The following is a 13,581-nucleotide window of genomic DNA, read 5'->3' as shown; positions in this document are numbered from 1 at the left end:
AATAAAATAGTGTTAGCATTTTATAAATTCAATAGGCATTTGTTTAATTGTTTTCACTATTGTTTTAATTGTTTTAGGGCCTTTAAACATTTTATCAAAGTTTGGTTTCTCCACCATAATTACCTATGTATTATTTGGTTCACTCCGAACATTTAAATTTTAATATTTGAAAACTTTTATTGTTTGCTCGATTCTGAATTTGAAATTCGAACTAGGTTCCGAACTAACGCGAGTTTAACCACAGTAACCGAGGTGACGTGGCATCATCACCAGAGGGCTACTGTAGCTTAATTATCCGGGCGTAACACTAGTATGGAGATTGCGGCTGAAGTCAATGGCTTCTTCACCGAGTCTACTTAGCATACCTCTTTGGTTATCATGATTCCATGATTTGATACAATAAATTCGAATAAATTTGATTTGGTTGTAAGCTCTATGAGAGCATAAACTTATTCTTTACTTTGGCGATTGGATGACATTTATTCATTTATTCTATTATTTATACATGATAGTATGTTATGTTCTGGAATGTGTGCATTTATTATTAATGTAGCGTCTTCCTCATTACATTAATTATATGTCATATTTTAGAACGCATGTGGCACCCGAATGGAGGAAACGTGCCTTGCCGATAGCGCAACTACACATACCATTTTACGAGAAACTAAGTACTTTGAGTCTATTAAAAAATCTCTGGGAAGTATTATGACAATCGCCGGTTACGGTTCGCACATAGTTGGCTCCGGACAAGCCACTATTATACTTCCTATGGGAATAACTTTGATCATTCATGATGCGTTGTTGTACCCGGAGTCAACTCGTACTCTTTTGAGCTTTAGAGACATCCGCGCCAATGGTTTTCATATTGAGACCGATTATGAGAACGACAAGGAGTGCCTACTTATCACAAAGCAGGATGCAAATGGTAAACATGTTATCGAAAGTCTTCCTTCGTTCAACACAGGGCTATACTACACTAAAATAGTAGCACCGCCCGTGTACACTACCCTCAAGACTGTTTTTAGAAGCTCTGAACTCTTCTGCCTCTGGCACGATAGGTTAGGCCACCCCGGACTTAGGATGATGAGAAATATAATTAACAACTCGCATGGTCATAATGTTAACGTGAAGAACTTCCCGAATACCGATGATTTCGTATGCTCCGCATGCGCCACGGGGAAGTTAGTCATTAGGCCATCGCCCCTCAAGGTGAGGGATGAAATTCCCGCGTTCTTGGAACATATCGAACATATCCAAGGGGACATATGTGGTCCAGTTCATCCCCTCAAGGGGCCATTTCGGTACTTCATGGTGCTCATTGATGCTTCCTCTAAATGGTCCAATGTTTGCCTGCTGTCAACACGGAACCATGCCTTTGCAAAGCTGATCTCTCAGATCATACAAATGAGGAATAATTTCCCTGATTATCGTATAAAGTCTATTCGAATGGACAATGCCGGAGAATTTACTTCAAAGGCGTTCGATGATTATTGCATGGCAATGGGAATCAAAGTTGAGCACTCGGTATCGCATGTTCATACACAAAATGGACTTGCCGAGGCATTGATGAAAAGAATTAAATTCATTGCCCGACCGCTCCTTCAGGGTTGTAATTTACCAACTACATGTTGGGGCCATGCAGTGTTACACGCGGCCAATCTCATCAACTTTAGACCGTCAGCCTACAACATCCACTCTCCTGTTCAGCTTGCGCAAGGGTCGGCACCGAAAATTTCCCACCTTCGTAGGTTCGGTTGCCAGGTATATGTACCAATACCACCACCTCAGCGATCAGCGATGGGCATGCTCCGTAAGTCGGGAATATATGTTGGTTATGAGACTGTGTCCATAATCAGGTATACGGACCCCATGACAGGTGACTGTCACACGGCTCGTTTTGCTGATTGCATTTTTTACGAGGATTTTTTTCCCGACTTTAGGGGGAGAGAATCAACCCCTTGATGCTAAAAGTCGAGAAATCACGTGGCAAGCCACGGGAATCCACGCTCATGACCCGCGCACTACTGAGACTGAGAGAGAAGTCCAAAAGATAATAGATTTGCAGTCATTAGCAAATCAACTGTCTGACCACTTTAGTGACTTAAAGACTGTGACAAAATTGCATGTGCACGCGCGCAATGCACCGGAAAGGGTTGAAATACCGAATAAAAATGATGGTATACCCGCTCCCATCCAAAGGCCTAAAAGGACGAGAGATTCGGCTTCTCAAATCCCAAGTACTCAGGGATGCCCGACGAAAAAGGATAAGAGAGATTTATTACAGCTTGTCGCCAAAGTACCCCAAAGTGAAACGGGGAGCCAGTCGAGACCTGGCACAAGTACGGAAAATTCAGTGAAATTCCGGACTTAAACTTTCCCATAGGGGAAACACCCAGCGAAGATGTGTGCGCACACATCAGGGCGGGAAATCTAAAGGACCTTGCTCTCATAATGGAAATTTGGTAGAGCAAGTATTTGCGCCGGATGCGCTCCATGACGAAATGGCCATAAATTATATTTATACGGGGGAGTCCCTGAACCGAGCAACGGTGATTGTCGACATTAACTTTGCTATGAAAATTGCCTCAATCATAGATCTTGACCCTGAGCCTAACACGCTCGCTGATTGCAAGAAAAGGTCGGATTGGAAAGATTGGCAGCAGGCAATTACTGCCGAATTATTATCTCTCAACAAAAGGAAGGTGTTCGGACCAGTTTGTCGAACTCCTCCCCACATTCGCCCTGTTGTCCGTAGGTGGGTTTTTGTTCGAAAAAGAGATGAAAATAATAAGGTAGTATGGTACAAAGCAAGGCTCGTCGCTCAAGGGTTCACTCAACGACCAGGTGTCGATTTTGAGGAGACTTATTCCCCGGTATGGATGGAGTTACCTTTAGATACTTGATCTCGATGGCAGTAAACATGGGCTTGAAAATGAAACTAATGGATGTTTTCAGTGCTTACCTGTATGGTAACTTGGATTCGAACATATACATGAAGGTTCCTGAAGGTATCCCTGTTCCGAACCATGATAGAGCAAACAAGAGTCTATACAGTGTTCAGCTTCAAAAGGCACTGTACAGACTCAGACAGTCTGGTAGAATGTGGTATAATCGCCTAAGCGATTTCCTTCATGAGAAGGGCTACACGAGCAATAAAGATTGCCCGTGTGTTTTTATACGGCGATCCCAAGATGGATTCTGTATAATCTCGGTGTACGTGGACGATTTAAACATAATTGGTACGCTTGAGGATATTGAGGAAGCAAGTTCCTACCTGATGTCGGAATTCGAGATGAAGAATTTGGGTAAAACCAAGTTCTGTCTAGGTCTGCAACTTGAACATTCCTCTGATGGGATTCTAGTGCACCAGTCGGCCTACACCCAGAAGGTGTTGGAGAGATTTGGATTTGATAAGGCATATCCTTCTAAGACCCCGATGGTCGGAAGATCTTTACAGCCAGACAGGGACCCGTTCAGGCCAAAGGAAGAGGGGGAGGAAACTCTGGGACCAGAGGTTCCTTACCTGAGTGCAGTTGGAGCACTCATGTACCTCGCAAATTGTACACGGCCAGACATTGCGTTCGCCGTCAGTTTGCTTGCACGGTACAGTTCTGAACCTACCAAAAGACATTGGAAAGGTGTCAAGGACGTCTTCCGTTACCTGCAAGGGACCAAAGATCTTGGTCTGTTTTATAAAAGAAATCAAGACCTATCTATTATAGGCTATGCCGATGCTGGGTACCTATCGGACCCGCATGATTGCAAATCGCAGACTTGATATGTTTTCCTTTGTGGTGGAACTGCGTTTTCCTGGAAATCGTTCAAGCAAACTCTTGTGTCGACTTCCACGAACCACTCGGAAATCATGGCACTATTCGAAGCGTCAAAGGAGTGTGTATTGCTTCGGCGGATGATCGGCCACATTCAGCAGACATGTGGGCTGAACACCGTACAAACCCCTACCATTATCTATGAAGATAATGCTGCTTGTGTTGCACAAGTCCAGATGGGTTATGTGAAGAGTAACCTCACAAAGCATATTAGTCCCAAGTTCTTCTATGCACATGAGCTGCAGCGGTTGAACGAGGTGAGAGTTTTACATACTAAGTCCTGTGACAATCTTGCTGATATGTTCACTAAATCATTACCGGCATCAACCTTAGAGAGGTGTGTGCGTGGAATCGGTATGATGAGACTTAGAGAGATGCAAGGTTCAGGCGGAGAAATGATGAGACTTAGAGAGATGCAAGGTTCAGGGGGAGAAACTTCACAAACTCGTCGTTAAAATCTCGATCCTGATGATCGAGTACTCAACTTGATGGTTGAGTGCATTGTACTCCTTTTCCCTTGAGTGAGTTTTCCTGATGTTTCTCACACGAGGTTTTTGACGAGGCAATTCGTGCAATACAGCAACGTATATTGTGTGCTCTTTCTCCATATTTTTCCCACTGGGTTTTTTGGAGTTTTGAGGCATAGATATACTGATAATTACCCAAGGGGGAGTGTTGAGAAACCGGGTCCACCACGATGGTGGCGGCGGCTATTTGTGATGCACAGTTTAGCCCCCCCCCCCCTCGGTTCCACACTTTACGTTAAGTGGGTATTTATCCCTTGACCATTTGCCCCTATATAAAGAGACGATGAGCAATAATTGTAACAGTTAATCATTGATTAATAAAGATAGTCTCCTCCATACTTCCCTGTGTTCATCTATTTTTACGTATTCAACTATTTCAACTACTTCGTCTACGACGCTTGTTCTTGCTCCGCAACCTTGAACCGGACTCGCCGGCGGAGTTGAGGAACAATCTCTTCTGTCTCGTCCTGGATGCGTGAAAGAGACGGCCGGGCGAACGACGGATCGGAGATTCCGATGCGTTCGTTCGCGAGGCAACCGTGCCAGCTCGGGACAGCCAAGCTCCGCAACTCCTCTATCCTAGTATTTTATTTGTCGTGCCCAATCAACTTGCATATTACTGTGGTACGATCCTAATCAAGCAGCGTAGATAGATGGCATCGCCGTCCCCGTGGCCCGAAAGGTTCCTCGGTCCGGTCGTCGCTGTGGCCTCGGCGCGACGTGCCGTTCGTGGCGCTGCGTCCCCACGCCGTCGCCGCCGTGGTCCTAACTCCCACTGGACCTCCTAGGCCTCATCATCGCCGGCCTCCCGGACCCGGCCGATCGCGCCCACTTCAGCTCCGTGTGCCGTTCCTGGCGCTCGGCCCCCTACCCACGGCAGCTAACTTGGGTCGACGCAGTGTGTCGTTCGTGGCACTTCGTTTCATCTCCTGGAAGACCGCTACCTTCGGTCAGCGCGGGCCGCCGTTTCTCAAGATCGTCACCCCCGACCTCCCAACGCCAGCCACCATGGCGCCATATGTGGCGCTCGATCTTCCCACCACGGCGGCAACAGCCGTGGACCGTGCTTCCCGGCGGCTTCTTCCTCGATGACCTCGCTTCGGAGTCATCCGACCGCGGGTCGGAAGCAGCCACCTCCTTCCCCAAGAACCTGCACTGCGTTGGCTCCACCGACAGCTGGCTCGCCTTCGACTGGACGGACGACGAGGAAAGGCATGCCTACTTCTTGCACAACCCTTTCTCAAGGGCAACCGTGCCCCTCCCGGAGCTGGACGCCGTCGTCGGTGATGTCTCCGAGTTGTTTAGGATCCGCAAGGTGCTCATGCGATCGACCCCCGATGACCTCATCGTGGTTATGACCAACAACTGGGATCTCCCTATATTTTCAATCTAGCGAGGGAAGGGCGCGTTGTTACCACAGCTGCAAGCAGCTCCCTTTGACTTTGGGACCATCATCGACATTGCCTTTCTTGAAAACAAACTCTGGGGAATCACCAAGGACCAGGAACTTATCTCCCTCCCCATCACCTTTGACGATGTGCACGACATACCCATGGCTACCACTATTGAGCAGCTCATCTGGACCAACATTGATGCTGCTGCTCATGTGGCAGGAGATGACGAGGACGAAGACGGAAACAACAAAGGCTATGCGGGTGACGAGCAAAACAACGGTGAGGCTAAGAATGATAAGGATGAGCTTCTTCTTAGCGAAGAGGACAACGCCAAACGTCGTAATCATGTCAAATCGATGTTAAAAGCTAGGGATGGCATGATAGGCACCAACATCCAATTTGAATCCGACCATATCATCTTTCGGTACTTGGTCGAGTCGTGCGGGAAGCTTCTCATGGTGATACGAGAAGCCGATAGCCCGAGATTGACTTATAAGGTGGAGGTTTTTGTGGTCGATTTCAATGTCCTTGAATGGGTTCCGATCTCTGGCGGCGGGCTAGGTGGCCAGACGCTTTTCATCAGCAAACTCTTCAGTAAGTCTGTTTTAGCTCGCGGGGAGGTGGAACCAAATGCTATTTATTTTATCGATTTTGATGAAGTCTTCAGCATGAAATCCGCCAAGGCGAGATACATTGGTCACTTTCGGGGAAAGAAATTTCTTGACTTCAATACCATAACATGGATCTTTCCTCCGGAGTAGAACCAGTTCTTTATGCATTGGGCACTTTTTCGTTTAAAAAACTATATTTACCTTACTAGGTACATGTAGAGATTTATGCAGTGTGCACTTTCTTTTGGGGTATCATTGCCAATTCAACCGGTGTGCCTTTTGTCTATTACACTTGTGTCAATTATGGTTTATACTTTTTAAAGATAAATATGGTTTATACTTTATATTATGTCAATGAACGTTGGACACAAGCATGTGACAATACACGACTCTAACAAAAGTGAAAATCATAACTATGACTATATGCCTCAAACTTCTTGGAGAAGTCACATCTCGACTGCACCACCATATGTCTTGTTAACAATGGATAACATCAAGAAATCCAGCCATTGAAGTACCCAAGTTGCTGAAAAAAGATGATGATGTCGTTTATGATGCATATGGAGGCACGCCAACAGACATCACACATAATCAACTCGTCGTCCATGAAGAACAATGGGGATGAAAACTTCCAGACTACTCGGCAATGCCGCGCGATGCCGCTTCCTCTTTTTGTGAGGTTGCCCCCATTACCGTTGGAGCGACGTCTCCACGACACCAAAACATACTCCCTCAGTCCTAAAATAAGTTTCCCTCCCATCCGCCCTACGGTGCAGGCGCAACAGCCATAGCCATAGGGGGGATTGATCTTGTGGCGTCTAGGGTTTCTTTTCTCACGTCTACTACGGTTGAGTCTTCTTTTTAGGGGAACTACTACGGTTGAGTCTATATATGTGTGCCTTACTTTTGCACAGGAGTGATTGCCGTCGTTGTGTGTGACCTTGGTTGCGATCAGTCGTGCCTTGGACATCCATCCACCATGACTAGAGAGATGAGATTGATGACACAAAAGATAAGGTTTTGTTCATAGGCCGTATGAATGAAAGTGTTACTGTGTCTAGGGCCCGTCGACCGACCATCGTACTTGGCAGGCCAACACATCGAGGCTTCGGTGCCTTATGATGTGGACCTGGTGTTGTTCGACGGTATGACAAGTTGAGAACACAGCTTGTAGCACAAGTCTAAGGCCTTGTACAATGGGAGATGCTTAGGAAGGTGCTTAGAAAAATAAACCGAGTTTTTCTGAAGCACCGGTGCCTATTTCTACAAGAGACACGCTTAGTTAAACGTCTATCATGTACAAATAAGCACCGGTGCTTAAGGAAAGCTTGGTTTATATCTCTAAACGCCCCCCCTAAGCACCTTCCATTGTACAAGGCCTAAGGCCAAACTTGCTACCCCTCTGATCTAAATTAATTGACGCGGCTTTAATGAAGTACTACAAGAGTGACAAACTAAGTACAGTACCACATTATTATTGTTGTTATGCATCAGAAAAGAAAAGGTATTATTGTTGATATAGCATCTCCTTACCCCGGGTAACCATGGCCATTTATTTATCCCAGAACCAGAAAGGTAGTTGGACTTGAACGGGAACTGAAGAAACCTTGGCGTGCCAAGTAGGAGTACAAACGATGTACCGTGCAGTCGTGCACGAAGATTCCCCTCCACCTTAGCTAATCTCATTCGGCGGTCCTGTTTTAGGAAGTTTTTCAAAATGGAGAATAACACCGGTCTCTTATCAAATGATGCGCACAACTATCTTTATTACATTATTATTCTATAATAAAGTCTTACAAGATAAATACATGAATCAACTCAAAGCCACCTTCCTAGCGAAACATGTTGCCCTATCTTGTGTCCTAACCTCTCAACACACACCTAAAAATCGGTGACCTCACTTCAAAATGGAGAATAACACAGGGACCAATAATCGCCCCACGACGCCTCCAGTGAGGTAAACGCCCACAGGCACGGCCGTGGATGGTTCCGGCCGAGGTCGAAACAAGCTTTCGCTGTCAAACTCGCATCCAATATCGACTGGGCCCTCGGATCCATCTCCACTGTCTTCTGCCACACCCCAAGGGAACATCCCCACCGCCGATAGACATCTGCACACAACTGGAGCCCGAGCCCTGCCACCACCGCCAAGAACCGCCGGGGTGGGCCGTCGATCGTAGAAGAAGCCCCATCACTGCACGGCCGACGACGGATAGGGACACCCGCTTGAAGATCCACCACGGTCGCGCCTCGAAACCATGGCAAAAGAAGGTCGCATCGCCCCCATCCTTGGCAGTCGCACGGCTTAGTTAGCCCGCGGCGACCTGAGGAGGCGACGAGAGTGTGGGTGAGAGTGGAGGGGCTTTGGACGAGAAATCCCATCGGTGGCTGATGGCTGGGGCGAGGAAAGCCTGAGATCGCCTGTTGCTGATTTTAGTACAAAGAGAATAATAAAAAAGCGTTCAAATTTTTAGTACAAAGAGAATAATAAAAAAAGCGTTCAAATTTGTAGTACAAAGAGAATAATAAAAAGTAAAAATGCGTGTGAATTTGCTGGGAAGTCATTCACGTGTCTGACCTGGCAGAACCGCTGGGATCCACTGCAGGAACAAAAGTCGTAAGCAGGAAAGTACTCCTATGTGCCAATGCTAATGAGGTGTATGGATGCAATCCTCGAGCGTAGATAGACGGGAGACCGTATATACATGATCTACGTGGATTGGTTGTCGTGACATGTACGGAAGTTGTTGGTAGATCATATAGGGAGTGGTGGATGCTTGTGGAATATACTTGGAGCAGGCAATGTTACGTCGCGTGTGTGTATACTGGACGGGACATGTGGCGGATGACTGCCACCTAGCCCCTAGTGCCGTGGATAGATGAGGACGTGTACGCATCATGTTGCAGTTTTTGTTGTGCACGTCTTCCTTGCGACTTTGCGCAATTATCGCCTCACCTCAATGAGACCACGAATGGAGACGGTTTGCTAAAACCAAACGCCTCGCGTGTGGAGCCGTTCTTATCCAGCACCGACCCTCTGGTTCGCCATGTGCAACGTGCTTCTTGCTTCTTGGACAGTATATGATAATCATGTAGAGTCGACCTACTTTTGCATGATGGGGTTGCATGCCTTAATTATTGGTTAGCTATTTACATTAATCACTACTCACTCTGTTTCATAATTATTGCCGTGGTCTGTTTTTCATAATTAAGCTGTAAAAAATGAACTCCACCTCGTTCAAACTCTTTTCAATGCGGGGCCTTATAAAAGGGAACATGCTTGTGATGCTGAGAGGCCTAATAAACCCGGACGGAGGGAGTAGTAGGAGTATGATTTACCCAAGCAACAGGTTAGAGTGAATCTTTTACGCAGCAGATCTTTCAGTCAAAGGGAGCAAGGTGAGCCGTAATTTGTCCCGTCCTGCCTGCCTGAACGCGTGAAAGGGACGGCCGAACAGAAGGGGACGGACCTCGGGCGGTGGCTGCCAGCTCGGGACAACCAGACCAGCAGCTCTGATCAGCTAAAAATAAATGTTCCGAGATCCTAATCAGGCTCGCCGCATGTGATTAGCCGCGGTGGAAGGGAATCTTGGTGCGCGGTTGTTAACATCGTTTGTCCTTGGCACGCCAAGGGTTCTACTGCCTGTTCAAACTTAACTACCTTTCCCGGATAAATGGTCATGGTTATCCAGGGTAAGGGAATGCTGTCCATTGAGATAACAAAATTACTAGTGCTAGTGGTTACTTATTCGTCTCGCCAACTAATCGGTACCAAGCGGTGAGCTTTGGTATGCTACCAACAAAATTTACAATAACCTGCAAAAGAAATTACAATAATAAAAAATTAACCAGCCATCTTTTGCTAGGCTGCCGTTTGTCCGTAGCAACTTTTTAAATCTAAATGTTACTTACTCAGTTTGCAAGACTTTTTAAGGATTCCATTTATAGAGATAAAGTATGCATGTGGACGTTCCGGGCTCATTCAGTTTGCAGGACTTTCTAAAGATTCCATATGATTTTGGCACTAGCCATTATTTTCCTTTGAGTGATATTCATTTTCACAAGAATGGAGATGTCAAATTCCTTTGGATTGTATCTGTATTGATCCCATTTTTAAGAATTTTTAGCATTAGATGGGGCCTCGTGAAAAAATTAAGGGCTCTTTGATTTGCATGATGGTAAAACCGCGGGAATATAAAAAAACACAAGATATAAATGTCATGCCTATGGAAAATTTTCAACAGATTTAACTGAATGTTTGATGGGAAAATTTCTATAGGATTTCAGTCCTACAAAACCAAATGGGCAACACAGGGGAAAATGCTAAAAATCCTTCAAGAATTCTTCATCTTGAAGGATCGAAGGATTCCTGGCTGCCGTGGTGCTCCCCCATTGGGGCAGGTCCGTGGCCTTTTCCCGTAGCACGGAGGGTGAAGGGCCGAGCCAATGCTTTGCATCGTGACACCGGCAGTGGTGATGCCTGCGGGTGTCGCATTTCCCTTGGGGTGCCGCTTTGGTCCTCTTCCACCCCTTCAGCAGTCTGGGTGAAAACCTTTGTTTTCTTTGGCGGATGTGGCGGCGGCAGCGCACGGCGTCGTTACCTTCTTTGGGGCGCATCGATGTCTGTGGTGGTTTTCGGTCATGCGGCGATCATGCGCTTCTCCTCGGCGACACTCTAGTGGCGTTTCCACGTCTTTGGTGTGTTTTTGTCGTGTTTTTTTTTATCAGCTTTTGAGGACTCTCTCAACATCATGTATCCTTGTTCGATCAATTGGCTTTATAGTTGGTCGATAAAGCGGGGTGTGAGTCTGGTTCGTGAAGTCGCCATCACTTTTGTCCAAAGAAAAAAAAAAGTCACCAAGACGCGATTTTGTAGCAAACATTTGAAAATGTTTTCATTGCTTGCAATGTTTCATCACGAAATGACATTAATGAGAAACATGAAAAGAAAAACCGATGCTCCGAATACGCTATTTCAAAAGCAAAAATCATTTTGGAGCATCAATTTTTTCCCATGTCTTCCACAAACCTCATCTAGTGATGAAACTTCACGAGCAATGAAAACATTCTTCAATGTTTACTGCTACCTCTGATCCATATTATCATTGGTTTAGTACAAAGTTATAAAAAATTCAGAATTATTTAACTTTTCTTATTCTTTTTCAATTTCCCGTTCACACGAGCTCACATGAGCTCGAACTCAGAAAAGCACTTTCAAAGTCACCAACACTCCATAAAAGTAACCAAAACAAGTCTACATATACAAGCATTAACAAAAGTCAATACAGTAGTTTGGTTGCTGGATTAGTCGATTATCATGCGGCGCATTTTCAATCACAACACGTAACCCGCAAGGGCTTTCCCCATCACGTAATCTCGCACTAACTTTAAAAAAACGTTATAAGAGGTTCCTTTCTCCCTCATCCGTGATACTCCCCACAGATTCACATCGCAAAACAGAAAGAAAGAAAAAAAAAAGAGACAGAGAGAAAGCAGCAATGGAGTCGCTGACTCTGCGCGCCTCGCCGTCGTCGACCGCCTCGCCGCTGCTCCGCCTGCCCGGCCGGCGGCGCGCGGCGTCCGTCCGCGTCTCCGCCTCCGGCGCCGGCGAGCCGGACCTGTCCGTGACCGTGAACGGGCTGAAGATGCCCAACCCGTTCGTGATCGGCTCCGGCCCCCCCGGCACCAACTACACCGTCATGAAGCGCGCCTTCGACGAGGGCTGGGGCGGCGTCATCGCCAAGACCGTAATCCCTCTCACCACTGCTCATTACTAGCTCCCATGAATCGCTGCTTGCGTCACGCGGTCGCCGTCTTCCTTCAGTTCTGCGGCGCGCACGGGTAGGATAGGATCTACGTGCTGTGGTTCTGGAAATTGCGGTTCGATCGCCTCGGATGCTTGGCGCCATTGCGGTTTGGCCGTGTGGTTCCGATTTGGGTGGGATATGGAGTGGGGGCCAGCTCAATCTGCTGGAGAGGCGGTAGATCCTAACCTCATAAGCTGGGTGATGACCGCCGGAAATCTTGTGCTCGGTCCACGCTAGATTCACTGGGTTGGGGAATGGGCATGGATCTTAATTATGACGTAGTGCCGGCGTGAGAACTGTATAAGGCAGTAATATGGCTGGTGTAGATCACATTAGACTGCTGCAGATCACATTTTTTGTGCGGCTAAGCTCTGCTCTCTTTTCTGACAAACCTCTTGTAAGGTGTTCTAAGTTTTTCCATTTCACTCCCACTACTAAACATTAGAAGGAATCTTTAACTCGTCACCTGTCCCATTCTGCATTAGTCTGTCACAGTCATCACTTTCACATTGCTGATACCACCACTCTGCATTGGACCTACGGAGTCATCAGTTTTACCGAAAAAGGGTTGCCCCCCGCTTTATATTATAAAGCAACGACCACACGATACAAATGCTGGGGCCACAGCACAAGCAAGCCCAAAAGAAACAAAAAAAGGAACTGAAGAGAAAATAATGCCAACACCGGCGGATCAACGAAAACGATGAGGACCCGCAACCGCCGCGCCCACCGGAAAATACCACCACGCTCCTAGCATTCCGGACCGCCGCATACCAAACAACACCCTCAAGAAGGATTGCGACGATGACGACGCTGTTGCCCGGACATGTCCTAGGGTTTCCCCCGGTACGCGAGGGGTGAGGTGGAAGGGGTATGCCCGACGCCCTTCAGGAAGGCACGGCGGCGCCCACGAGCGTCACCGCGTCGGTGCCGGCCCGGCCGGCAAGGATTTCTCCCGCCCACCAACCAACCACAACCCCAGACGATCCATCCCGCGCCACCAAACACACCGCCCACCAACTTGCGCCACCACGGTCGAGCAGTCTCCATCGCCGTCTCACCATGGCAAACGAAACGGGACCGACGGAAACAAGACGACGCAACCGGGAACCAGGAGCGGCAACATCAGCAGCCTCGCGGGAGGGGACATCCTCCACCGCCCCCGGCGGGATCCGGCCGGACGCAGCACAGGGGCAAACCGGGCCACCCCTGGCCCAGCCGAGCCCGAAACGGGCTCGCGAAGCCCCCGTCGCCGCGCTGCAGAACGCGAGCCGCCGTCGCCACCACCCCCCGCACGAGTCACGCCCCCGACCCGCCGGAGACGCCGCAAGCAGACCAGGCCAGGCCCGCCCAGACCCAGATCGAGCCCAAAAGGGCCTGGATCTGGGCCGGGAAGGCCCGCCGCTAGCCAC

The 13,581-nt window shown here is 47.7% G+C and overlaps 1 protein-coding gene across 1 annotated transcript in view; it reads left to right on the top strand.

Annotated features, from left to right (window-relative positions):
- Positions 1–11,815: 11,815 nt before the first annotated feature.
- Positions 11,816–13,581, top strand: part of LOC119317803 (dihydropyrimidine dehydrogenase (NADP(+)), chloroplastic-like) — a 6,210-nt gene continuing 4,444 nt past the window's right edge. Inside the window, exon 1 of the mRNA XM_037592298.1 lies at positions 11,816–12,109. Within this exon, the coding sequence (XP_037448195.1) occupies positions 11,861–12,109 (249 nt within the window). The 5' untranslated portion in view covers positions 11,816–11,860. The remainder of the gene's footprint in view (positions 12,110–13,581) is intronic.

Source organism: Triticum dicoccoides, chromosome 6A (assembly GCF_002162155.2).
Source record: "Triticum dicoccoides isolate Atlit2015 ecotype Zavitan chromosome 6A, WEW_v2.0, whole genome shotgun sequence".
Lineage (NCBI taxonomy): Eukaryota > Viridiplantae > Streptophyta > Magnoliopsida > Poales > Poaceae > Triticum > Triticum dicoccoides.
This window is presented reverse-complemented; position numbering and strand designations above follow the sequence as displayed.